General features: G+C 31.6%; 1 protein-coding gene across 2 annotated transcripts; it reads left to right on the top strand.

The window, feature by feature from the left end:
• Window positions 1-686: 686 nt before the first annotated feature.
• LOC134691652 (slit homolog 1 protein-like) lies at window positions 687-24,791 on the top strand. Of its 2 annotated transcripts, none has more exons than XM_063552210.1 (11): window positions 687-790; window positions 6,119-6,289; window positions 11,856-11,927; window positions 12,993-13,064; window positions 15,740-15,811; window positions 16,985-17,056; window positions 18,698-18,769; window positions 19,298-19,440; window positions 20,215-20,247; window positions 22,257-22,350; window positions 24,064-24,791. In XM_063552210.1, exons 1-11 carry the CDS (start codon window positions 726-728, stop codon window positions 24,107-24,109), a joined length of 912 nt encoding a protein of 303 aa, XP_063408280.1. In that variant the 5' UTR covers window positions 687-725; the 3' UTR covers window positions 24,110-24,791. The 2 variants fall into 2 exon arrangements, with proteins under 2 accessions (XP_063408280.1, XP_063408281.1); XM_063552211.1 differs by having other exon boundaries at window positions 711-785.
• Window positions 24,792-26,062: the final 1,271 nt, after the last annotated feature.

Raw genomic sequence — 26,062 nt, 5'->3', positions numbered from 1 at the left:
CTTTGAGAGGTTTTCAAGGTTATGGAGAAGATTTTCTTTTATCCCTACGTTTTCTTCTTTATATATTTAGGCCAATGGTGTTGACTTATATAAGTAAACATGATCAACATACCATGAAATACCCAAACACCTTTCACTAAATACCCTAAGTGTTTTATCTTCTGTATTTATACTTATTTTTGTCTTTATTGGTCTTGTAATTTGTTAGAAGCAATATATAAAAGTGTACGACTAAAATTTTTGTTGAACAATTGCAATAATAACTGTTTCTGGAGGGTTGTACTTATATGATCAACGAAACAGTTGTCACATGTGCAGCAATATATGCTTACCCTTTTGAGGCACATGATACACTTTAGTTTTACATGTTTTGTTTTGTGCAATACAATTTGTCTAGTTCAAAAGAAAAAAACTTCCCGTGACAAATCTGACCGAACAGGTATATGCCGCTAACAAACCCCTTTACTTCGTAATAATGCAACAAGACATCATTACATAGACTTGGCCTTATTTTACATGTACACGAATTTGAACTATAAGAAGAATGATCTTGTTAACAACAATATTGTTTTTGATCAAAATTCAACCTAATACATTGAGTTTCAAATATGTACGTGTTTAACGATCTATGACATTCATTGAGTTGATAGTCTAATATGAACTATGTTTTTTTATAATCTTAAACGTTCTACCGTGACAGTTTGCATATTAAAGCGGAAACATTAATGATTGAAACCACAGTTCAATGCTCATCAAACGACGATTATGGTTGTATTTTATTTCAGGTGAGGTAAGTAAAAATTTTGTACTATTTTTTTTTTACATATAAATAGATAGATATATACTTTATTCTCTAAAAAAAATAAGTACAAGCTAACAGAGAAACCTAAACATAGACGTTTATCTGATAACAATTTTCTTATACTGTTATAACATGTTCTTATATCAGAGAAGGTTTGGCTCTTGAAAAGATGCCAAATCTCGCTAAATTCCCGTAGTGTTGCACAAAGTCAGAACATGGTAATAAAGTTGTAGTCGTTGTTGTCAGTTAAATTTGTATTACGTGAAATTTGTAAATTATTTTTACGTAGTGTCACCATCTGGTTAAGCCTTTATATATTATGTATACTCCTGTTTTACCATCTGGTAAGGCCTTCATCTGGTAAGGCCTTTTTATAATATGTATACTCCTGTGTCACCATCTGGCAAGGCCTTTTTATAATATGTATACTCCTGTTTTACCATCTGGTTAGACCTTTTTATATGATTTATACTCCTGTGTCACTATCTGGTTAGGCCTTTGTATATAATGTATACTCCTGTGTCACCATCTGGTAAGGCCTTTTTATTATGTATACTCCTGTTTTACCATCTGGTTAGGCCTTTTTATATTATGTATACTCCTGTGTCACCATCTGGTTAGGCCTTTTTATATTATGTATACCCCTGTGTCACCATCTGGTAAGGCCTTTTTATATTATGTATACTCCTGTTTTACCATCTGGTTAGGCCTTTTTATATTATGTATACTCCTGTGTCACCATCTGGTTAGGCCTTTGTATATAATGTATACTCCTGTGTCACTATCTGGTAAGGCCTTTTTATTATGTATACTCCTGTTTTACCATCTGGTTAGGACTTTTTATACTATGTATACTCCTGTGTCACCATCTGGTTAGGCCTTTTTATATTATGTAAACTCCTGTGTCACCATCTGGTAAGGCCTTTTATATTATGTATACTCCTGTTTTACCATCTGGTTAGGCCTTTTTATATTATTTATACTCTTGTGTCACCATCTGGTTAGGCCTTTTTATATTATGTATACTCCTGTGTCACCATCTGGTAAGGCCTTTTCATTATGGATACTCCTGTTTATGAATTATATAGTAAGGATGTTTACTCCTGATTATGCATTATATAGTGAGGATGTTTATCAAATAGAACCACATGTTTTAGATAAGTATAGCTTATTTAATGTTGCGAGGCTATTAACCTATTAAGAAACATGTTTGAATTTGATGCGACTGTCTTACACGTGAGATGTTTAGTGCTATAATACCAGGTTGAATCCACAAATTTCTACATTTGAAAATGTCTTTACCAAGTCAGGAATATGACAGTTGTTGTTCATTCGTTTGATGTGTTTTATCCTTTGATTTTAACAATTGATTATGAACTTCCCGTTTTGAATGTTCCTCTGAGTTCAAGAATTTTTTGAATTAACTTTTTGAAGGTCCCAAAACAAACAATACTATTTTGAATTGTGCTAATGTGTAATAAGAAAGCAATGCATGTGTGATAATTTGGCTATTTATTAAAACCGTTTCTAGGCAACCTTCGTTTCACCGGAACATAAAACAAATCATAGTTTTGAATAGTTTCTATACGAAGGCTATCAATGATGTATATATAAACTTATTTGGGAAAGAGGCCAAAAACGCCTCTTATCATACCTTGTCCTTTAAAAACAGTCATAAATTCCAGCGTTTTTCCTATGATGACGTTATATAAGTCATCACTGGTTCAAACATGAACTAAATTTCATTGTTAAAAACAAAATATCTCACGACAATCCACCAATGTTTTATTTTAAAATCCATTCAGGCATACGGATAATAGAATTTAAATCTTGAATAAATGGCGACGGTTAATGTCTACCCTGCTTTCTTTTTGACATAAATCACTATTTAAATGTCAACATAACATTTGTACAACATGTTTTAAATATTTTAATTTGTAAGACTGATAGGACAACTTAAATAGTAAAAGTTTTGAAGGAATCATAGTCTGAAAAAGTGTAAAATCACAAAAAAATTTAACGGAAAGTCCCTAATCAAACGACAAAATCAAAGGGTTTGTACAGGCATTAATTTATGTAGAAAATAGTGGGTTGAACCTTGTTTAATAGTGTTAAACCTATCTCTTTGACGACTTTCGCATCAAATGGCATTGTATTGGCAACGATGCATAAACAAAACAATCAGATATAAATGGTAAAAATGACAAAATTAGGGGTACAACAGTCAATATTTTGTTGCAATCTTAATCACAATAAAAAAAAACAAATATTTAAGAAAGAAGCACGAAAAAAACATATATTAAATTTAACAACATTTTTTATTGCTATCTTATTTGTGTATTTCATTTAAGTATGTTAAGTATGTTAAATTCAACCATAAAGATTGAAACTCTGACGTAGAATCGCCCGTCAGATGTCAGAATGTAAGCGTCACTAAGATAAAGATAAAAAGAAAATGTCGCTCAAAGTATAAAAAGAACATAGTATATACACTTTAGTTATTTTAGGTATATTCTGTGCAGAATCTATATGATAATTTTATCTTTTCTTTCTTGTCGATTGTCTATATGCTTATTGTGTATTTCTTCTAAAAAAGAGTCACGTCATTATGTATCAAAGGAACACAAAAGGGCATATCGACAAACCATGAGCAAATATGAAAGACAAGATTACAAAAATTATAAAAAAATAATAACATTATGGCAGGATGTTTAAGTACAGAGCCACGTCATACGTATCAAATAAACAAAAAAAGTAATATGCACAAAGCACATAAGCAAACGTGAAAGATAACAAAGATAACACAAACAACACAATGAGAGGATGCAAACCAGAATAGTAAAAAATACTCAATATAATACTTCGAAACTTTATTCCTAAACCTTGGACGTGGACTCGACTGATCAGTGAATTATCGGTGACCGATGGTTGACTGTGTGATCAGAAATAGCGTATTTGACGTATCAAGCAGATTATAGGAGAGACTTACCCTGACAGCTATCAGCTATCAGCGATCAATTAGTGTTTTAATTAATGCAGGGATCTGAGAGATGCAAATGTATTTGATATTCACATTTAACAAACACAGATGTATTTTAACTGTGATAAACGCGGACACCAACAGATAAACCTTTACTGGTCTGTTTGAACTAGTCAAACGATTTTTAAAACTTATTTTTGTCATCTAAATGAATTGACAATTTGCAATTTACAATTCCATTAGAAAGTTTGGGAACGATTCACATCAACCAAACTCGACTAATTCTTCAACCTAAACCTGTTTATTTTTGTATCTATATATTGTACCTTATCAAATAAGAACTTCTATGCATACCTATATGTATCAAGGACCTAAAAAATCTACCTAATGATGGTAGAGAAGATCTGATTAGTAACCTCCTACCCGAGCGGGATTGGAACCTGTACTTTTGACTTGTAACTACTACGACAATGCCACCTAGCATTGCGCAAACACCGTATCCCACCCTCTAACCATAACTTCTCTATATACAATGTATAAATGCTTCTTTTGCAAATGTATGTATTTAGTTTTGATGTTATATTTGTTATTCTCATCGGATTTTGTCAAATGCTTAGTTCGTTTCTGTGTGTGTTACAGTTTAATGTTGTGTCGTCGTTGTCCTCTTATATTGAATGCGTTTCCCTCGGTTTTGGTTTGTGACCCGGATTTGTTTTTTTAATCGATTTATGAGTTTTGAGCATCGGTATAATACTGTTGCCTGTACAATAAACAAGATAATTAAAAGAAGTAATTTCTGTTGTATAACACAAGTGTCTTTTTATAAATTTAGTTTCGTTAAAATGAATTCACATATACATGATAACATGTTCACATTACTTTATTTAGGAACATCAAATATGCTAGAAATTCAAGCCATGATTCAAATATCCGTAACGATACTAGTATTACAATATATATAATAGAATTTGAGGCATTTTAATAAATATTAATTATTTTTTGTAAAACCAAAAATGTTACACAATAAATAAATATTGATAGAACTTTCATAGCAATCCTTGATAACTGTTTCAAAAAGTAAAGTATTTTAAAGTTGCAGTAGAAATATATTTTAAAATCATAAAAATAAAGTTTGTCATACAAAATGCAGTTCAACACATTTTCATACCTTCGTACAGTTGTGTTTTACAGGTATAATAAATAAACCTATATTTTCTAAAATCGTGTATTACTTATCCAGTGATTGAAAAGGTTTTATGATTTAAAATTTACAGGATGGTGTAATTTGCAATGGATGTTATTTAAAATATATAACCCTCTGATCAGGATGATGTAATTTGCATTGGATGTTATTCAAAATATATTACCCTCTGATCAGGATGATGTAATTTGCAATGGATGTTATTTAAACAATTTTACCCTCTGTTCAGGTGTGAGATTTGTAATCAGTGTGTCCGAATGCATTATTTTACAGTTTACCCCTTACTCGCAGAAAAAATCAAACGGGAATAAGAAAGAGCTTTGAAAAAAATAACGCAAATACGTCATAAAAATTGTTACTTGTTAAATTAATGCCCCTGACTGCTAATCAGAAGAAAATATTTGTTCATTTCTCTAAATTTACATTCCTTTTTTTAAATATATTTATATTGTATTTAGAATGGAAATATTTCTTCTGATATAAACATGATAAAGACAAACAATGTCAGTGATTTTGTTAGCTGTTTTTATCTCATTTAAAAGATCGTTACATATTTATTGTATGAAACTATTAAGCCCTTTGTAGTTTTATTAAGGAAGTTAGGAAAATGCAAGTTTTGTTAAACACACACAAGCCCCCCAAAAAACCCATCTTAATAAGTGTTTACTACTCTCGATATAGTTGCGGTTTTCATGTAAAACATTCCTTCACTTTAACAAGACTCTGACTTTAAAATAAGATAGCTTACCAATCTCGATTTTATAAATCTGAAAATAATGTAGGATGTTAAAATCTGTAAATAAATATTTATTATATTGTCTCTGTTCTCCGTTCAGTTAAAAGAAAGTTGTTTTAAAAAAATGTTTTTTTTACAGCTGATTTTGCTCATTGTTGAAGCCCGTACGGTGACCTATAGTTATTAATTTCTGTGTCATTTTGGTCTCTTGTTAAGAGTTGTCTCATTGGCAATCATATCACATCATCTTTTTCATATAATGTATAATGAGTATCAGACACAGTAATGCACCACTATTTATAAAATAATTCAGTCATTTTAAGATAAGTTTTTTTTTTCCTTAGATTTAATTAATATGCAGGTAATGATACTAAAATATACCACAATGATCTTTTGCAGGTATATTAGAGAGACAATGCGACAAACCATTTTATTAATTATATGTACTGTCTTAACAAGTACTGTCTTAGGCTGTCCTGATGTATGTTCTTGCGCTAGCAATACTGTAGAATGCAGATCATTAAATCTAACAACAGTTCCATCTGCAATTCCGAATTCAGCAACCACTTTGTAAGTACTTTTTTGAATTAAAGTTAAAAACAAATTACCGTTCATGATTGTGTTATAACGATAGATTGTGGAACGTTTAAACTTAAAGATGAAAAAAATTATTACAAGTGGAGGGTTTGATGTTACATGTATTTATAAGCTGTACGAGGTTACTCGGCCTGTGTGAAGAATTGATCATCATGTTTCCGAGGTTTAAAGCTTCTGCATAATAAATCGCTAAATCGATCAGTTTGTTAACGTCATTTTCATACATTTTCTAAATTAGTGATAATATTTTGTGTATAAAAAGTAAAATCACAAAATATTTATTATTATTTAAATAAAATAAATTGTATGCAAACAGGAAAGTATTTGAGATTGTGTTTTCTATTGTAATGTGATAATTAATTGTGTATATTGGAAAGTGTAAATCGATTTAAATAAGCTCATAACAGATACCAGGATTAAATTCTATATGTATGCCAGACGCGCGTTTTGTTTACAAAAGACTCATCAGTGACGGCCGAATACAAACAAGTTAAAAGGTCAAATAAAAGCCGAATTTAAAGAGCATTGAGGACCAAAATTCCTAAAAGTGTTGTCAAATAAAGCTAAAGTAATCTATTCCTGAGGTAGAAAAGCCTTTTATTCGTCCGATACTTGAGTATTCATCAGAAGTTTGGGATAATTGTGGGAACACAAATTCTGATCGGATAGAAAATATTCAAATCGAGGCTGCTCGCATAGTTACTGGATGACCAAGTTATGCTAGCCGAAACGCTATTTACAGGGAGACGGGATGGGAAAAATTAAGCGTAAAGCGGGAGGTAAAAAAGTTAGCCATGTTTTATAAAATTATTACAATCAGGCTCCAGATTATTTACATGACTAGTTTTGTAATTATTTTATTTTTGATGATGAAACATGTGAAATTACATACTACAGTATTCGATACACATTTTAAAACTAAAGTAATACTTGATAAATCAATTAAGTCATATTGATATAATAAGATATAGATATAAATATAACAAAAAGATTTTTTTAATTAATCAAATAAATTAAATAAAAGCTTCTTCTAACAAATGCCATTTCTGATCCATTTTTACTTTTTGTACAGGGGTTAAGAAACATACAGAGTATTTTTCTATATTAATCCAATATCTTAAATATTCTACCATACCACATTTTGTGGGGGATATGTTCTTACATCTACATTTGTATATATAATATTTGAAATACAACAAAATATTGTTAACTATTTTACTGTTGACAAAATCCTCAGACACACCCAAAATGACTTATTTTGCACTGAAAGGCAGGAGAATGCCATAATTTTTAATACAATCTATAACGGATAGCCAGAAATTTTGTGATACATTACATTCCCAAAAAATGTGAAAAATATTTTTTTAAATTTCTATTTTGATGTTTGGATTCAGCCATATGGACTGGGTCAAAATTTTAGTATTGTTTTCAGCTTTTAACTTATCCTTTAACTTGGAAAAATTGACCAGGATACCATGCCAAAATGGATTAACCTTTTCTGCTAAATAAAGTAAACCTTCCTGACTTAAGTGTAATATCTTGTTCCCCCAAATTTTTGTATATAACTAAGTAGCAAGACTTTCCAAGGAGAGTAGTTTTGGGGATCTAATAATTTATACAGCCAAGACATTTTTACACTATAGCAAAAATAATAAATATTGGGCATCTTAAGACCACCATCACAGTGTTCGGACATTATCACTGCCCTTTTCACTTTATCAGGTTTTCCTTTCCATAAAAAGTTAAAAAAATATATTCTGAATCTCCCCCAAAACCCCTTCTGGGGGGTTAGGAAGGACAGTCAGAACTTGAACCAAAATGGGAAGTGCTAAAGTCTTTAGAATTACAACCCTCCCAATATATGTCAGTTCTCTATAAGCCCAAGTATTGAGTAATGACTTGATACTGTTTATCTTGGCTGTAAAATTACATAGAGTTTTATCCAGTTTAGCAAGTTCAAACCATATACCTAGTAGTTTAAACCTCCAACATGGTTCCAAACAAGATTTTTTTCTGGCAAAAGATTTTCCATACTACCCTTTTTTTGCCCCAATCCATACGGCTTCGGTTTTGTCAACATAACGCCTAAGTCCAGCACATTCTGAAAATTTATGAAACAAGTATGAACACTGATTTAGGGATTTTTGGTCACTATCCAGGACTACGGAAGAATCATCAGTGTATTGACTCAACAGAAATTCAAAGTCATTAATTGTGTCACTCGCAACCTCAGGGTAATTTTTCATAGCTGTATTAGTAATTCTAGCACTAAAATAAATAGGTTAGGATATAAAGGATCTCCTTGACGGACCCCTCTATTTAATGAAAAAAAAATCGGAAATATAACCATTATTCAACACAGCACAAGAAGCATCACAGTAGCAAGCCTTAATCCAATTTATAAATGTATGGTCAAATCCATAAAACTCTAACGCCTCATATATGAAAGACCATTCGACTGTGTCGAAAGCTTTTTCAAAATCGACTAAAAGTAAAAAAAAAAAAAAAAAACATCTAGTACATTCGCCAATATACCTACCTTTAAGAAAACCTTTTTGTGTTTGACTAATTATATTTACCAAGACCTTTTTTAATTCTATTTGCTAGACTGGCTGTAGCTATCTTATAGTCTACACACAGCAGTGTGATAGGTCGCCAGTTCTTAAGATAAAACTTTGACTTACCCTCCTTTGGTATACAGGTAATGAGTCTCTGTCTTGGAGTGATAGAGAACTTTCCATACTCTAAAGCCTCACTTAAACATCTTACTAGTGGACATTTAAAATCATTCCAGAAAAATTTATAAAACTCAACAGTGAATCCATCTATACCAGGTGATTTAGAGGTCTTCATATGTTTAAGAGAAGACAGACATTCCTGTACTGATAAAGGTCCTTCACATGATTTCACCTCTTCCTCAATAGGTTTTGTAATAAAAGGATTATCATGCTGAAGAAATGTGCTCCTGTGAGTTTCAAGTAACAATGGGTTAGAACTAGTATACAATTTTTTATAAAATTGTTTTTGTTCATTTCTAATAATACATGGATCCGTTATCTCAGAATCGTCCTCCAGAATAAGTTTGGGAATATTTTTTTCTGTATAATGTTTTTTTTCCAAATTACAAAAATAGTTACTTCCCTTTTCCCCCTCTACTTGCCATCTTGCCTTTGCTCTTGTAATTATCCCTTTAACATGTTTTTCTCTTATTACTTTTAATTCTAGTTCCAACCCTTCCCTTTCTTGTTGTACTGATGGCAAGTTATTCTCTATGAGTTTTTGTTTTTTATCTAATAATGATATCTTGTATAATAATTCTTTTTCTTTATTATTTTGTTCCTTCTTCCGGAAAGACGAAAATGAGATTGCAGATCCACGAACTTTCATCTTAATCATATCCCATAAAAGCTGATAGCTTATATTAAACTGTTTGTCCTCTGTCTCAATATCAATAAATGGATCAGACTCATATTCTTCAATGACAGTTTTGATATCCCCTTTAACTTTTTCAATAAACTCAGTTTCCTTCAAAAGGAACTTGGTTCCAGAATTTGTGTCTGATATTAGTAATTACAATTTACGAAACAGACACAATATCACTATTTCAGTGAAGTGTTTGTCGGTTTATCAACATTCTTATTTCTCAGCATCCCTAACATTGTGGAACACTTTAGCTATTATTATTAGACAGAGTCCTACATTTTCATCATTTAAAAGCAAATTGCACATGTTATACTATAAGAATGAAAAACCTCCGAGGCATTTTTGCTCTGGAGACCGCTTACTATCTGTTTTACATGCAAGGTTGCGAAACCATTGTAGCACTCTTCAATCTGATTTGTTTAATGCAAGATTCCAATTGTTTATGTGGCTTCATCAATGAAGCATTATTTATTATATTGTAACAATTTTTCATCACAAAGGCTTTTAATAATAAATGAAATCAATGTTTCTGCTGTCAATATTACAATTAAGTTATTGCTCTCTGGTGGTGAGTCTTTGAATTCTGAAGAAAATGATAGCGTTTTTCTATCTGTACAAAGGTATATAAAAAGTACCAAGCGTTTTTCTCAACTTTGAAAACCTTATTTTGTAACAGATTTTACTAGAACATGATCAATGTATGTTTGTTCTTTTGGGTACGATAATCGAATGATCTTTATGATTGACTTTTGTATTTTGAAACGTTTTAATGGATTTAAGTAAAAAAACAAAATTGATACTTACAATTATGTGTATACATATTTATTCCGTTTTTCTGTTAATCCGTGACTATAAACTATGAGTGTGTAATTTCCATTTAAACAAATTCATTCACACATGACTAAATCAACTTGTCATGTACACTAACATGTTTAATTTACACAGTTCGGTGTCTGTGTATTTATTTGTTTTGAAAATAAGCGCATTCGATTGGTTAAATATTGGTAAATATCCATTGATTCGATTCTTTAACTTTATATGTAATTTATTTTTATATCTTCATGCTAATATAATAATTGGTTAAAGTCATATTTGTGTAATGTTCATGCATGTGTATATTTCTGTATATATTGGAGAAGACGTTACTAAGTTGAAAAACTTGTGTCTAATCCATTTGTCTCTTTTTGGAATAATAACATATGTTTAAACTAAACTAGAAAAGCCTTAGTATTTCAAAAATTATAAATTTTGGAAACGGTTTATCTATAGATATAATCATATCAATGATAATTCAGTTCAGCACAAAAAGGTGCTGACTGGTTGGCTGGTGATATCCTCCGGAAATTAAAACTTCAACAGCAATGTCATCGACCCAGTGGTTCTATATAAACTCATCAAAGATAAAATACTATTTACATTTTACCTGACGTAATGGTTTTTCACTAGAAATTTTGGGGCCCTTTATAGCTTGTTGTTCGGTGTGAGCCAAGGCTTCGTACTGAAGGCCGTACATTGGCATATAATGGTTTATTTTTTTTTAAATTGTTATATGGATGGAAAGTTGTCACATTGGCACTCACATCTTCCTATATTTATATATGAAGGCAAATATGACTACTGTATAATAATAAAACAAAAGAATCCTAACAAAATACATATTACAATTGAGCAAAATATAATTGATGAATGAAGATGTTTGGTCAAAGTTGCTTATGTGATTACTTTAGACTTAGATCTCCTCCAAGTCTGCCCAGTTGAGAAACAATTATATTGTTAAAAGACATGTTTTTTTTTCCTCTTTAAATTGACTCTCTTTGTTGGACAAAATTGGCAGAAAAAAATGATGAAATATGTGTAGATCAATTTTCCATTCCTTTCTTTCTATTTATTATATAGTAGTTTAAATTGTTTTTCTGTATGCTCAATCTGTTACAAATTAATTGTGTATATAAAAACTTTTAAAACAAAATTGACATCAGTCCGTTTATTTATAGATAAAATGTTATTTCGAAACGAGCTGTACAAACTTCGTTTGACTAATATTTTCAACGTAAATGTGTACTAGGTAAAATGACAAATGTTGTTTAGCAATACATTTTTAAATCTTTTTTTTCAGACAATTAGGTTATAATCAAATCTCCTTGATAAATGAACATAGTTTTAATGGCTTAACAGCGCTTCAGAGTTTGTAAGTTTATTGATAGCAACCAATAGCAACCGAGTTTACTTAAAAATAAATTTATTTGTTATGCTATTTTGTCATACACATAAGGCATTCAATATTTTGGACATTTAATAGATTGAATGCAATCAAACAAGTTGGTCATATTTTGTCATTTTGGTATACGAACAATGAGATTATCAATATAGTCTTTTAGATTCTGAAAAGGCGAATTATAAAATTGAGAAATATAATTGCCGTTTTTCCTTATTCTTTATTGACGTCAGAACTAATTCGCCCCTATTCGTTAAATTTGATTTAATATAAATGTAGATAGTTGAATTTGTGTAGATTAATTTTCATTCCCTAAAATCATTTACCAAAGAAACAACAAAAACAGTATTGCAAGATGTAATTAATGTATGATGATTTAAGTTCAAAGAACTGTACAAAAGAGGGACTAAAGATACTAGAGGGACTTTCAAACTCATCTAGATAAAAATAAATTGACAAAGTCAAGGCCAAAAAAGAAAAAGACAAACCAATAAAAGTACAATCGACACAACATAAAAAACTAAAATAAAGGCAACACGAACTCCAACAAGAAATAGGCATGCCTATTTGTTAACTGTAGACTATTATTTCTTTCCACTAACCTTTGTTGGCTTTTGATTGCTTTCACAGTAACATATATATCCCATGATATTTAACTTCAATGCGATTGAAATTCACTTTTTTTGTTCACGTCTCTGTTCCTGTAGGACAATTGCTGTCGTCGGCAAAATTTTGATTGAAGTCTCACAGCACCACTTTCGATCTAGTTATATGATAAAGTAACTTGTATAGTTTGAATTCTGAATTCAAAAACTTAAACAACAACCAACTGAAAAGATAAAGAACTAACCTTGAACATGTTGAAGATACACCACTTTCAAAATGCCTGTTTTATCTATTCGTTCCTGTGCATTTGGTTATTAGTGTTTCGGAAAGATCTGTCTTTTTCTCAGTTGGCCTATAAATTCTACGTTTATTTATTATGATCATATATAATTAAAAGATCAGCATTACATTTTAGAAGTTGCAATTTTTCAGGTTTTTGGATTCTAATCAAATCACCATGCTAGATGAGTACAGTTTCAATGGCTTGACAGCGCTTACAACATTGTGAGTAAATTGATAGTCAAATAAAAAACCTCGTATTGTTGCAACCATTTGTGACCGGGTATATAACATTTTCTCAAATTCTTATCCGTTTTTTTTCTTTTCCTGATCTATTTTGATTTTAATCTAATCATCGTGTAGCTCGTCTATTCTAATTTCATCATTAGGCAAAACCCAATTAAGACGTCAAACGTTCTTGCTTTCCTCTGAGTTTCTGATTTTGACTTCATGAAAAAAGAGCGACTATACGTGATGACGTCACACAGAAAGACCACATATGTGTGCACATCATTCGGAAAGAAGTATTAAGTTTGTGTGTATATCATCTATAAATCATAAGAGACACGAATTGCACCACTGAATCTGGTGCATTTATCTTTTTTATGTCTAACATTGTCATAAAAGAGCAACGTTTGGCTAGACACCAAACCATGTTCAACCCACCATTTATTCTTGAAATGACCCATAACAAGTTAGAAAAAACGCAGTTGTTATCTTATAGATCGTTTCTGTGTGTTACACTGTCGTATATTTTTTTTTGTTGCACTTTAGTGTTTCTGTTGTTTTGTCGGTTTTAGTTTGAAATCGGGATTTGTTTTCCTTATAAAAAAGAACCCGTTATGTAAAACATAATTGCTGAAAGTATTATTTTAGTTAAATGACTAAGGACTGCCTAAGAGAGGCAAATATACCAAAGAAAAGTCGAAAAAAAACTGCAAAGGTTAGAAAAAAAAATCCAACAGTTCATTAACGCTTAACATGCAAAACTAAAGATTGAGCAACACGAACCCTAACAAATACTTGGGTGATCTCAGGTGCTCTGGAAGGTTATCATTGATACTTATGTAAGTACAAATCCAGTAGAGTGTCTTATTCAGTTAGTCATTTTCGTTTAAAAGGGGACAAGAAAAAACATATTCGTTGGCATCTGTGAAACAGATAGTCAACAACGGTTTACCAACACATGCTGGTGTACATAACATTTACGAACTGATGAGTTCACAACTTGCTACTTTTCGTGTAATAGCTTCCTTGTGCGCGGGTGTCCTCTATCAAAGAAGTAATAATTATGATAAGAAATGAAGTCGTGGAATAAAGTCTTAACCTGGATATATATACGTAGAAAGATCCACGATTTGATAACTTTTTGTATATACTTTCTGTGTATATTCTAACATGTCCAGTGTACAATGTTCAATCAAAATTGTCGAAATCGTGATTTATACAATATATATATTCGATATCGTGTGTACATCATTACATTAATGTATCTCTTACATATTGTTTGCACCGATGACATTGTAAACATCGTAATGTATACAATGTTGTAAAGATATCGTGTTAACATCATTTACCTCGCGATTTATACAATATTAACACGATATTGTATCCACTTTGTTTACATTTGCCGCACTCTTACATACTGTTTACATCGCGATGTATATACAATGTTGTAAAGATATCGTGTTAACATCATTTACCTCGCGATTTATACAATATTAACACTATATTGTATCAACTTTGTTAACATTTGCCGCACTCTTACATACTGTTGACATTGCGATGTATATACAATGTTGTAAAGATATCGTGTTAACATCATTTACCTCGCGATTTATACAATGTTACCTCGATATTGTATCAACTTGTTAACATTTGCCGCACTCTTACATACTGTTTACATTGCGATGTATATACAATGTTGAAAAGATGTTGTGTTCACATCGTTTATATTGCGATATTTACAATTTAAATACTAAATTGTGTTCATATCGTTTTAATAGTTATTGCGGTTAAGATTACCCAAAATTAGTTCTTTTTTTAGAATATGAGTATATCATCACTTTGATAATATGTTAACAATTTGAACAATGTAAACACGATATTGTCAACATCACGGTGTATATACAGTGTGAACGATGTAAACACAAAGTTGTAGAATATATATTCATTCTTACCACGGTGTTGAAATAATATTATAAACATTGTGATGTATACGATGTTAACGATGTACACAGAAAGTAATAGACAGTATTACAATCTATACACGATGTTGACACGATAATGTCTACATCACGATGTATATACGATGTGAACGATATAAATACAAAGTTGTAGAATATATCTATATATATATTATAAACACGATATTGAGATAATATTGTTAACGTTGCGATGTATGCGATGTTATGGATGTTATCAGAAAGGTACATATTTCATATACAACATAATCGCGATGTTGGCATGATATTGTCAACATCACGATGTATACGATGTGAACGATGTATTCAGAAAGGTATAGACTATAAACAACATAAACGAGATGATGACTCGATATTGTCAACACCACGAAATATACGATGTTAGGTACAAAGTATGGGTAATATTTATTTCTGACTGCATTGCTATTGATTTAGTTGGTATTAGATAGAATGAATTTTTCCGTAACCAAAACTGTAATCAACAAATTACTGTTAAAATAAAGTCATAATATTGCAGATACATCCCTTGATATATAACGTCTTGCGTATGAATATTATCTTTCTAGGTAATAGGTAATTAATTTTTCGAAAAGATCTTTCCTACCTTCAGTTGCCCTATATTTTCAACGTAAATTTACAATTATTTGTATCACAAAAGTAGTTGAGCTATACATTTTACAAAATGTTCTTTTTCAGAAATTTTTACGGTAATCGACTTTCCTCACTACATCGAAATATTTTCAATGGCTTGACGGGGCTTCGATTTTTGTAAGTAGATTTAAAGGCAGAAAAAAGGATATGAGTGCAACCATTGGTTACCAGATTTGTTATCGCATTATGTCTCCCGTCTCCTTGGCTCATATATAATCTTATATACTAGTAATTTAATGTTAGTCAAAAAGCATCTTCTGATTGGCTGACGGTGTTTTGTTTATCAACTCATAGACGTAATTTAGTCATGTGATCGTGACGTCATCAACGGGTTTTTTTTATTGTTCATTCCGGTTTAAAATAGAATTGACAAAATAGATTTTAAGAAATTACTGTAATACTTTATCTATCTATTCGAAATAACATAAAAAAAATGCGGTTCATAGACAGAAAAAAATATTACAGTCATTACTTGAATATTGTAAAATGTAATTTCTAATTGTATATAAACTCATCATAGATACCAGGACTAAATTTAGTATATACGCCAGACGCGCATTTCGTCTACTAAAGACTCATCAGTGACGCCCGAATCCAAAAAAAATTAAAATGCCAAATAAAGTACGAAGTTGAAGAGCATTGAGAACCAAAATGAATATTTTTTTTAGATTGTGAAGGATTTTTTTGCAATCGTCCTAGAAATACATTTGTATTTATTTATGCTATTTTTTGGCGTTACATACATCTAACAAATGAAAAAAAGAACATGTGTAGACCAATATTACTTTCCTCCAAAAAAAAATGCAGTGGAAACAGATAGAAACAGTTTTGCAAAATATAATTGCCGCTCGCTTAGTACGCCAGACGCGCGTTTCGTCTACAATAGTCTAATCAGTGTCGCTCTTAAGCTCGCTCAAGACTTGAAGATAATAAGATTTCAAGCACTGACGTCAATAGTTAAACTATTCCAGTATGACTGCGCATGCGCCGATATAGTGGGTGCTCGTTATATTAACTTTACTGGATATGCGTTTTTGTATTTCAGAACTGCAAAAACAATCGACTGTTAATATAAGGTGCTTAATAATGAAGTTAAATCTCTTGATATTAAACAATGTACTCAAACTAACAACATGTAAAATCATCTATTTCATTAATTTGCAATATGTAAGTGAAGTTTTGAAAAAATCTGTATTCCTTTCAGTTAGCATATATTTTTTACGTATTTTTGTAGTTATTTATATTACAAAAGCAGTTGCACTATACATTTTACAAAATATTCTTTTTCAGATCTTTCGATTCCAATCTAATCATCTCGCTAGATCCCAATATTTTCAATGGATTGACAAAGCTTGAACGAGTGTAGGTAGCTGAACAAGTAAATTTTTAGAAACTATTGATGACTTGGTGTGTTATTGTAGTATGTCCCCCTGCTCCTTTAATTATATGTTATCTTATAATTTGAAAACGATTTTTAGAGTAAGAACAAGTCTTTGCTATCAAGCTGCTCTGCCCTTTGGTGGTACTTTGAAGAACAAAAAAAAACTAGTTACACGGAAACGTTTCGAATATTTATGCGATTTACATTGTACTATTGTCGCCTTCAATTTTTCCGCATATCGTGTTTGTCCGTTCAATCCAGAACGCTTCCGTTAGGTGTTTTATGCGGTAAGCGTTCGTTGGATGTTTGTGCAACATCCATTCTGTCCGGTACGTTTTCGTTTCTTGTACGTTGCATATCCTGTGTGTGTTGAGCATTCGTTTCTCGCCCGTTTAATTTGATCAATACATCAACGGACTCCCAACGGATAACAATTTTGTAAACGACTTTTGTTTATCATCAGTTATACATTTGTGTATAAAGACATCTTGTGGTGCTATCCGGTTATGTGTAACAGCTTAAAAGATATTGAATAATATCAGTTCTCATAATATCATATATACTTAAAATAAAATTTGTTATGAAAAGTAATAAAATAAGTAATATTGGTCACATTTTTTTCTGCACGGATATTTCGCTACAGGAACACTTAGTATACGCGTACGGGAACAAGAAAGACCGGTTATGATCGAAATGATGCCAAACATTCTTATACAACGATAACGTTACATACCCAAGTTGTCTTTCCGTCTGTAACTAGAAGTACACTAAATTAAGCACTACATGACAATTTTTTGTTTGATTATGTGTATGTGAATGTCTTGAGTTCTAGTATTTTGTGACAGACTAGTTTTTAATCTAAACAAGTTCGTAACTTATATAGATCGATCACGACACCTGATCTAATATTATGAATCGGAAAGTTACAGTAAATCTCCAATATGTCACTGAAATTTTAACTATATAAATTGCCTTGCCCTTTTTGCAAATAAGACTATTTACCGGATTTTTTATAACATATGCAACACGACGGGTGCCACATGTGGAACTGGATCTGCTTACCCTTCCGGAGCGCCTGGTATTACCACCGGTTTTGGTGGGGTTCGTGTTGGCTAGTCTTTAGTTTTCTATTTTGTGTCTTCTGTACAACTATTTGACTGTTTGTCTTTCTAATATTTTGTTAGCAATGGTGTTGTCAGTTTGTGTTCAATCTACGAGTTTTGACTGTCCCTCTGGTATCTTTTGCCCCTCTTTTCTTTTACATAGCCCCTTTTTGCAATATTTCCAATTGGATTTATTAAGGAAAGGAAGAATCTGGACATATTCTCCCAAATTATGATTTTATTCGGAAAGAAAAATTAGAAACCATTGTGCAAGACTTAATTGTTGCAAGAAGAATTTCAGTTTCATAGGACTACCAAAGAAAGGCGAAAAATACCAAAGAGATGTAAAACCTAACAAACAAAAACTGTTTTCCAAGCATAGTAATTGAAGGATTCTAGTTTCTGAGTTGCTTAATTTTACCCTAACTGCATGTCAGTAGATGACATATTTAAGTATGACTGCACTGCTATGTAGTTGGTGTAAGATATAGTAACTTTTTACAAAATGATATTTTTCAGGAACATGGTGGATAATCAACTCACCTCACTAAATGTCAATACTTTCAATAAGTTACCGGCGCTTTTAGGAATGTAAGTAAATCTTTGGCGAAAATATATTTTTTCCCGACCATTAGAAACTGCGTATCTGCTGATTCATATATAATCTTACATTTTGTAAACCTAATTCTTAATAGTTATTCATTTTAAAATTTCAAACAGATAAACGTATTTTGTTTTCATAATAGTTCATCATTATCTTAAGGCGTGTCATATCTAAGAAATAAGTTACTATGAGTACTTCTTTTGAGGGTAATAATAATAAACACCTTAAATTTATGGTATGTTGACTAATATGTATAAATGTCTCTACATGTCATTTGTTGATTTAAAAAGTTTTTGTCAACAATAGAATATGTGTAATTGTCCCTCAAGGCATACGAGTATATTAAAGACTTAAAATAAAATGGTTTTTACTAATTCAAGTGCAGATCATGACTATTTTGCAGTTCCAGCTTTTTAATTGCGTTTGTAAACCTTACGGTTATGCATGGATCCTCAAACCATTCATGCAGTTTTTATTAAATTAGAAAAATTTTTGTTTTATTTTTTTACCAATAGACAATTTAAGGACAATCCTCTGGACTGTTCAAACTGTGAGTTGGAACAAGTCAAGTTGTACATACTGAGTTATACAATCGCGGATCGAGATGCGGAGTGTAATGGCACAAAGTTAATGGAATATAATTTCACCAATTGCATAGGTAATATATAATAAAAACAAAATTATACGTCAGAGAAACAGATTATTATTATTTTTTAAATATTTTAAATATCATATCTGCGTTATATTTAAATGATATGAACTCGCTGTCTTTACATTTCGGTGTAGCATTTTGTGAAACGTTTTTTTTTTTGTGCCGTCGACATTTACAATGCAAATGTCCCTATTATGAGTCTAGCCTTTCGTCGATTTATTCATTTTCGTGTGTATCAATTTTAATAGATTGCTCAAAACTTGAATTTTCGTGAATACTTGATTTCGTGTTTTTGCCAATCTTTCCATACATATACTATTGAAAAGGTATTATTCGTTGATGATTTCGTGGTTTATCTGTTCCCACGATACCCACGACAATTGGTGTCCAAAAAATAATGATGAATCCACAATATTTTAAATAGACATGACATCAAATATCACTTGCTTTGGAATTATTTTTCTTGAAGAGTTCGTACATTGGAATTAAATATGACGTTTTTTTAGATTTGTGTTATAATCCGCTGTTATAGCAAGTGTCACAAATATATTCTTATGTTTTGCGTAATATTGTGGCACCTATCAAAGTCATAACAGAAGAAGCTGAATCAGCTTAAATAATAATAAAAAAGTATTTAAACTCAACGCTCGAAATATTTGAATTTTTACTTTTGTTGGCGTTCTTTTTTTGTTTATGAACATGAGTACTATGATTTGAGTATATTTTTCTCAATGATATGTTTTTCTTTTTATAATAATGTTTTACTATATACGACAACAGGAGGAGCCTCAGTTACAACTAAGCAGCCAACAGGTAGGTTAATGAATAACACGTTTAAAAAAATGCGAATGGAATTGGGAAATATGTCAAAGAAACAACAACCCGACCAAAAAGCAGACAACAGCCCGAGGCCATCAATGGGTCTTCAAAACAGCAAGATCATCCTTCACATGGATATGGTTGTCAGCTGGTTCCAAAATGTGTACTTATTCAGTGAAAATGGATATCATACTAACCTCTAAAACATATAACTAAAATAAAATAAATATACAAAGGCTAGAGGCCCCTGAAACATAATGTTCTTGTAAACTTCTGTAAAAGATAAAAGAAAGATACCAGAGGAACAGTCAAACTCATAAATCGAAAATAAAGTGACAACGCCATGGCTAAAAACGAAAAGGTCAAACAGACAAACAATAGTACATATGGCATTACATAGAATACTAAAGAATAGGCAACACGAACCCAACCAAACACTAGGGGTGATCTCAGTAAGGGTAAGCAGATCCTGCTCTACATGTGGCACCCGTAGTGTTGCCTATGCGATAACAAATTTGTTAAATAATTTTATTCGGTATTTTACATTCTTGAAAGGGAAGGGGGTTGTAGTTACGACGTAAAGAACATTTCCAATATCATTTGCAAAACGGTTATTCGATAACAGTCAACTAACTCGTGATGGCGTCCGTAAAATTTACGAAGAGATGATTTCAACTTCACTATTTGGAAGGACCAACACTGTTATCTGCTGTCATATTTAGTGTCACAATCTATTGCTTTTTCAGTATTAACACCACTGCGTTAATGCCGCTGCTGTGTGAGTTTTAATTTCCCGTGGGTATCACCAGCCCAGTAGTCAGCACTGTGCTGACATAAATTATATTTGAAATGGTCATATGTTCAAATTAACTGTTTACAAAACTAAGGCTTATCTACCGCAGGAATATATTACCCTTAGCTGTATTTGGCAAAACTTTTAGGATTTTTGGTCCTCAATGCTCTTCAACTTTGTACTTTTTAGGCCTTTTTAACTTTGTGGGGATTCGAGCGTCACTGACGAGTCGTTTGTAGACGAAACGCGCGTCTGGCTTAAATACAAAATTTAATCCTGGTATCTATGATGAGTTTATTTCTACGTGACAACATTATGTTAAGCTTACCAGTCAAGGAATTATCTCTAGGGCTTGATGACTTTATTGCTTAACAATTTAAAAAAAAGAAAAAAAAAGAGAGAAAAAAAAGGATATCAATAGTGAATAATCAATAAACATATAGTTTATAACTTTAGCCGTAATATTATGTATAACACAAACAAGATAATTATTAAATTAAATTTCTCTATTAAATTTTTGTGACACTCTTGGGTTCTTTTTATTATGTAGGTTGATACTTTCAATTTTCTTCATCAGAAAGTATAGTTCTATATTGCATTGATTTCGATAGGTCACCAATGAATTTTTTTAATGACGGACACAACTTGTATTCATTTTTAGAAGGGGTTGACGGTCCTAATGAAGAAATGATAAGCACAATTTCTTACAAAAGGATCGAACTTTGTATTTTTTAAATAGTGTGTCAATAATAACACACATACTGCATTAGAAACGTTAGCTGTAAATGACTATTTGTACATACATGTATCACATTAACACACGTTTTTAAAAGGAAACTGTATAAATATTTATTATTCACATTAAAGTTCTCTTGTCAATGACACAAAAACTCCCAGCATGCACTTTACCGGGTAAAATATCGGATGCATTGAATGGCAAAATGTCCCGTGTAATGCATGCATCATAGATTACTGTATCCTTATTTTATATTGAATTTATTGAGAACCTTGTGAGAAGGTTAGCGCTATAGAACCAGGTTTAATCCACCATTTTCTACATTTGAAAATGCCTGTACCATTTCTGGAATATGACAGTTCTTGTCCATTCGTTAATTGCGTTTTGTTATTTGATTTTGCCATGTGATTATGGACTTTCCGAATTGATTTTCCTCTAAGTTCAGTATTTTTGTGATTTTACTTTTTATTTCAGATTGTACGACTATTATTGTTGCTGCTGTGTGTGGATCCATTCTATTTGTTATCATCATCGTCATTGTTTCCTGCATTTGCTGTCACTATAAGAGGTAATACACATAAAAAAGAGGGATGAAAAATACCAAAGGGACAGTCAAACTCATATATCTAAAACAAACTGACAACGCCATGGCTAAAAATGAAAAAGACAAACAGAAAAACAATAGTACACATGACACAATATAGAAAACTAAAAAATCAACAACACGAACCCCACCAAAAACTAGGGGTGATCTCAGGTGCTCCGGAAGGGTAAGCAGATCCTTCTCCACATGTGGGACCCGTCGTGTTACTTATGTGATTACAAATATTGTTTACTATCATGCTTATTATTGTATCGGATTTATATGTTAAGTACCACTTGGGGTTTTAAGGGTTTCGTGTTCGCCTTGGGTGCGGAAGGATCTGTGTATAAATCCAGACTGACAAACATCGAATATTTACTAATTGATACATGTTGATTCTACACGCTATTTGGGGTAAAAGAGTGGGCAACATAATTATGTCCCTAAGGATTGTTACCGATAGAACAAAAACGTGTAAAATCCAGCTCAGCGTGTTGATTGAGTCAAAGCAGGGTTTATTTTTATATCCTATTATCATGTTCTAGACCTGAATACACATTACATTTTTTTATGATTAAAGTAAAACAGCAATCCATCCATACATTCGTCTCATAAGCACCCGACATTGAAGGGTAAGAGCAAAGTTGGATCGAAGTCATAATTAGGTGTACAATTAGGGTAACTAGTATATGTCTCTTCTCAGACTGTCATATTGTAAACTGACATTGTCAAAATCCAGCTTAGGAAGACGAGGTAGTTCAATACACGGTTATACATATATTACATTTGCATGTTCCGGTATTAAAATCCAAATCAACATAATGTAACCATAAATCATCGTTCTCATCATCTTTTTCCGTGAATGTCGGTAAACGAATTACTCAATATATTTGACAAATTATGGCATTTGTACTAATTACTACAGAACAATGCGTCAGTAAGCGGAAGGATACAAACTGATCAAACAATCCTATTATTTTTATATCGAGTTATTAACGTGGTACCAATACCTTGACACACATTATTTGACAAAATTACAATATTTCAAAAAAAAATTAGCCACACACTTTATCAGAAAAATTCTATTGGATATATAGGAGTTTGACAATACCCTCTGTAGTGTTATTTACCACATTTTAATTAGGTTGGTAAAGGGTTATTTTCGTGCAACGTGTTTCGCCATTTTTATTTCACGTGCAGCCGTGCAAATGGTTCGTTATTATACGTGTTTTGTGAAATCGGTAAACAGATCAGCGTTCAGGACATTTTTAATAGATCGTCAATCAGGAAATGTAAATTTTATTTCATGTTCTTTTGTATAGATACTCCATCCCACCAACCCCTTTGACGCCTCTATTTAATAAGCATTATTAAACTGACTACAACATCATGTGTTCTCTTTACATGCTGATATCTAAATTGTGTTGAAGCGTTTACTTCACTTGTTTAAATACAAACTCAGGTGTTTATACTTAACAGGAATGTAAGCCTTCTGTGGTAACTATTTACATTTTCAAATTATAAAATTAGACGCAGGATACCAGAGGAACAGTAAAAATTAAAAAAAAAAAAAAACGAGGAAAAGGCAAAAAAAAGTGTTAGAAACCTTACTTAGAATATAAAGACACAAACACAACCTAAAGATTGTAAATTAGGAAATACATTTAAATGCTTTGTTTTATTTGATTCTATTTACAGCAAACACAGCAAACGCAAAGTCAATAGCGTTAATATGGATAAATAGGATCAACACATATTCCACACAATTACAATCTGTACGGACCAACAGTTTTTACCTGGTATAACCAATGCTATTTCAACTGCATGATCGGGCGGAGCTTACGTTTAGATTTGCATAGGAACAGTCTATTTGAAGATGTGTGTGATAAGAATGATTGCCGTTGTAATTATTACTGACTTCTAATCACTTATCAGTGTCATTAAATAAATTCATAAAACAATGACTGGACACTTCATTGATGAGTTTATCCTAAAACACCTATCTATCGATGGACTGGTCTATTATGAGCGAACCGGTTAAACTCCGCCCAGTCAAGTGAAATAAATCGAAGAATAGCTTTCTATTACATGTTTGATAGTATATCATTTACAGTACAATCTATCATTTTGTTGTCATCCTGTACATACATGTATGAACATCTAGTTTTTTTTTATGTTAATGTGAATGCTGACTGCTGTATTTTTGACATTTTTACCTAATATGTCTGTTTGTTTTGTTCATACATCGTTGTCAATATAATGCCATTAAATTTGATGTAACTGTCATACAAATGAGAGGGTTAGCTAGCTATAAAACCAGGTTTCAATCCACCATTATCTACATACGAACATGCCGGTACCTAGTCAGAAATATAACATTTGTTATCCATTCGTTTGATGTGTTCGAGCATTTGATTTTGCCATTTGATTACGGACTCTCCATTTTGAATGTTCCTCGAAGTTCAGTTTTATTGTGATTTTACATATTTATATATGATATTCAATGAACAAGTATTCAGAGAAAGGCGAAGGGAAGGGTTTGCATCCGATTTTTCCGGAAATTAGTATTCTTTCTAGAATCCCGAAAAATTAATCTGTTAAAACCAATCCTTATATGTTATTCTCTTTTATTTAGACTAGTTTAAAGAAAGTAAACTATGTTCTTTTGTTCAGAAATCAGAGACAAAATTTTCCCATTTTTTTTTACTAATGTACGGTTAAATATCTATGAAAGGGAAATTTGAAAGGGGGATAAAAAATGCCTGAGGGACACTGAAACTCATAAATTGTAAATAAGATGACAACACCATAGCTAAGAAATACAAACAAAAGTACACAAAAGACATCATAGAAGAAAACCAAAGACGAAGCAGAACGAACCCCAGCTAAACTGGCAATGATATTAAGTGTTACGGAAGGTAAACAGATCCTGACACATATGTTGCCCCCGTCGTATTTCTCATGTAAGTACACCCCCCCCCCTTCCGTAACTGGGAAGTCACGTTGGTTTAATATCTTCGTAATGAGCATTAATGCTCTATCATGTAAATCATGATATGAAATACAAGCTCTGGAATATCGTATCAAGTGGTATAAATAAACTCCATATGCTGCTGGAATTTTGCTACATAGAAATGGAAATTCCAAAATTGAGAAGCTGAAATCATCTCTTTTGTCGTAAAGTGTTGTTTTTAACCAACCCATATTGTCAATTTATAGATGTTAGTCCAGATATAAGGTATACTTCACTGTATTTGTTGTATATTTATCTCAAGTTCGATTGGCTAGATGCGTTCAACATAGTAATCATATTCAAATTATTTAGTACGAAAACGTCGTCTATGTTGCTAAAAGTAAAGAAATAGTATTCAGTTAAATTATTTTCTTTCTTTCTAATAACATGAATAAGTTCCTGTATAAAACCATCCTCAGAAGCATAAGGAACAGGCCGGCAAATAGCGAGACACATTGTGTTCCCATTGAAATGTCGATTGTAGATTGTGTATTCAAAAACACGTTCTCCAAACGTAACAAATATAATAATGTATTATCACCAATCAAGAAATCCAACATCTAGATAACGTTAGTTTCTGAGAATTTTTGGCTGGATTCAGAGTGAATTTTATTAAGTTGATTGTATTCCTCCCTTCTTGTGTCTACTTCTGCCATTTTTTTGTAATGTCTGCTCTTTGAATTT

This window comes from Mytilus trossulus, chromosome 11, assembly GCF_036588685.1.
Source record: "Mytilus trossulus isolate FHL-02 chromosome 11, PNRI_Mtr1.1.1.hap1, whole genome shotgun sequence".
Classification (NCBI taxonomy): domain Eukaryota; kingdom Metazoa; phylum Mollusca; class Bivalvia; order Mytilida; family Mytilidae; genus Mytilus; species Mytilus trossulus.
This window is presented reverse-complemented; position numbering and strand designations above follow the sequence as displayed.

Bases quoted from the DNA above. Each gene is read 5' to 3' on its own strand.
- LOC134691652 (XM_063552210.1), top strand. From the start codon at position 726: ATGATTGAAACCACAGTTCAATGCTCATCAAACGACGATTATGGTTGT. The intron at 791-6,118 runs GTAAGTAAAAAT...GATCTTTTGCAG, and splicing joins TGTATTTTATTTCAGGTGAG to GTATATTAGAGAGACAATGC. The intron at 6,290-11,855 runs GTAAGTACTTTT...CTTTTTTTTCAG, and splicing joins CCGAATTCAGCAACCACTTT to ACAATTAGGTTATAATCAAA.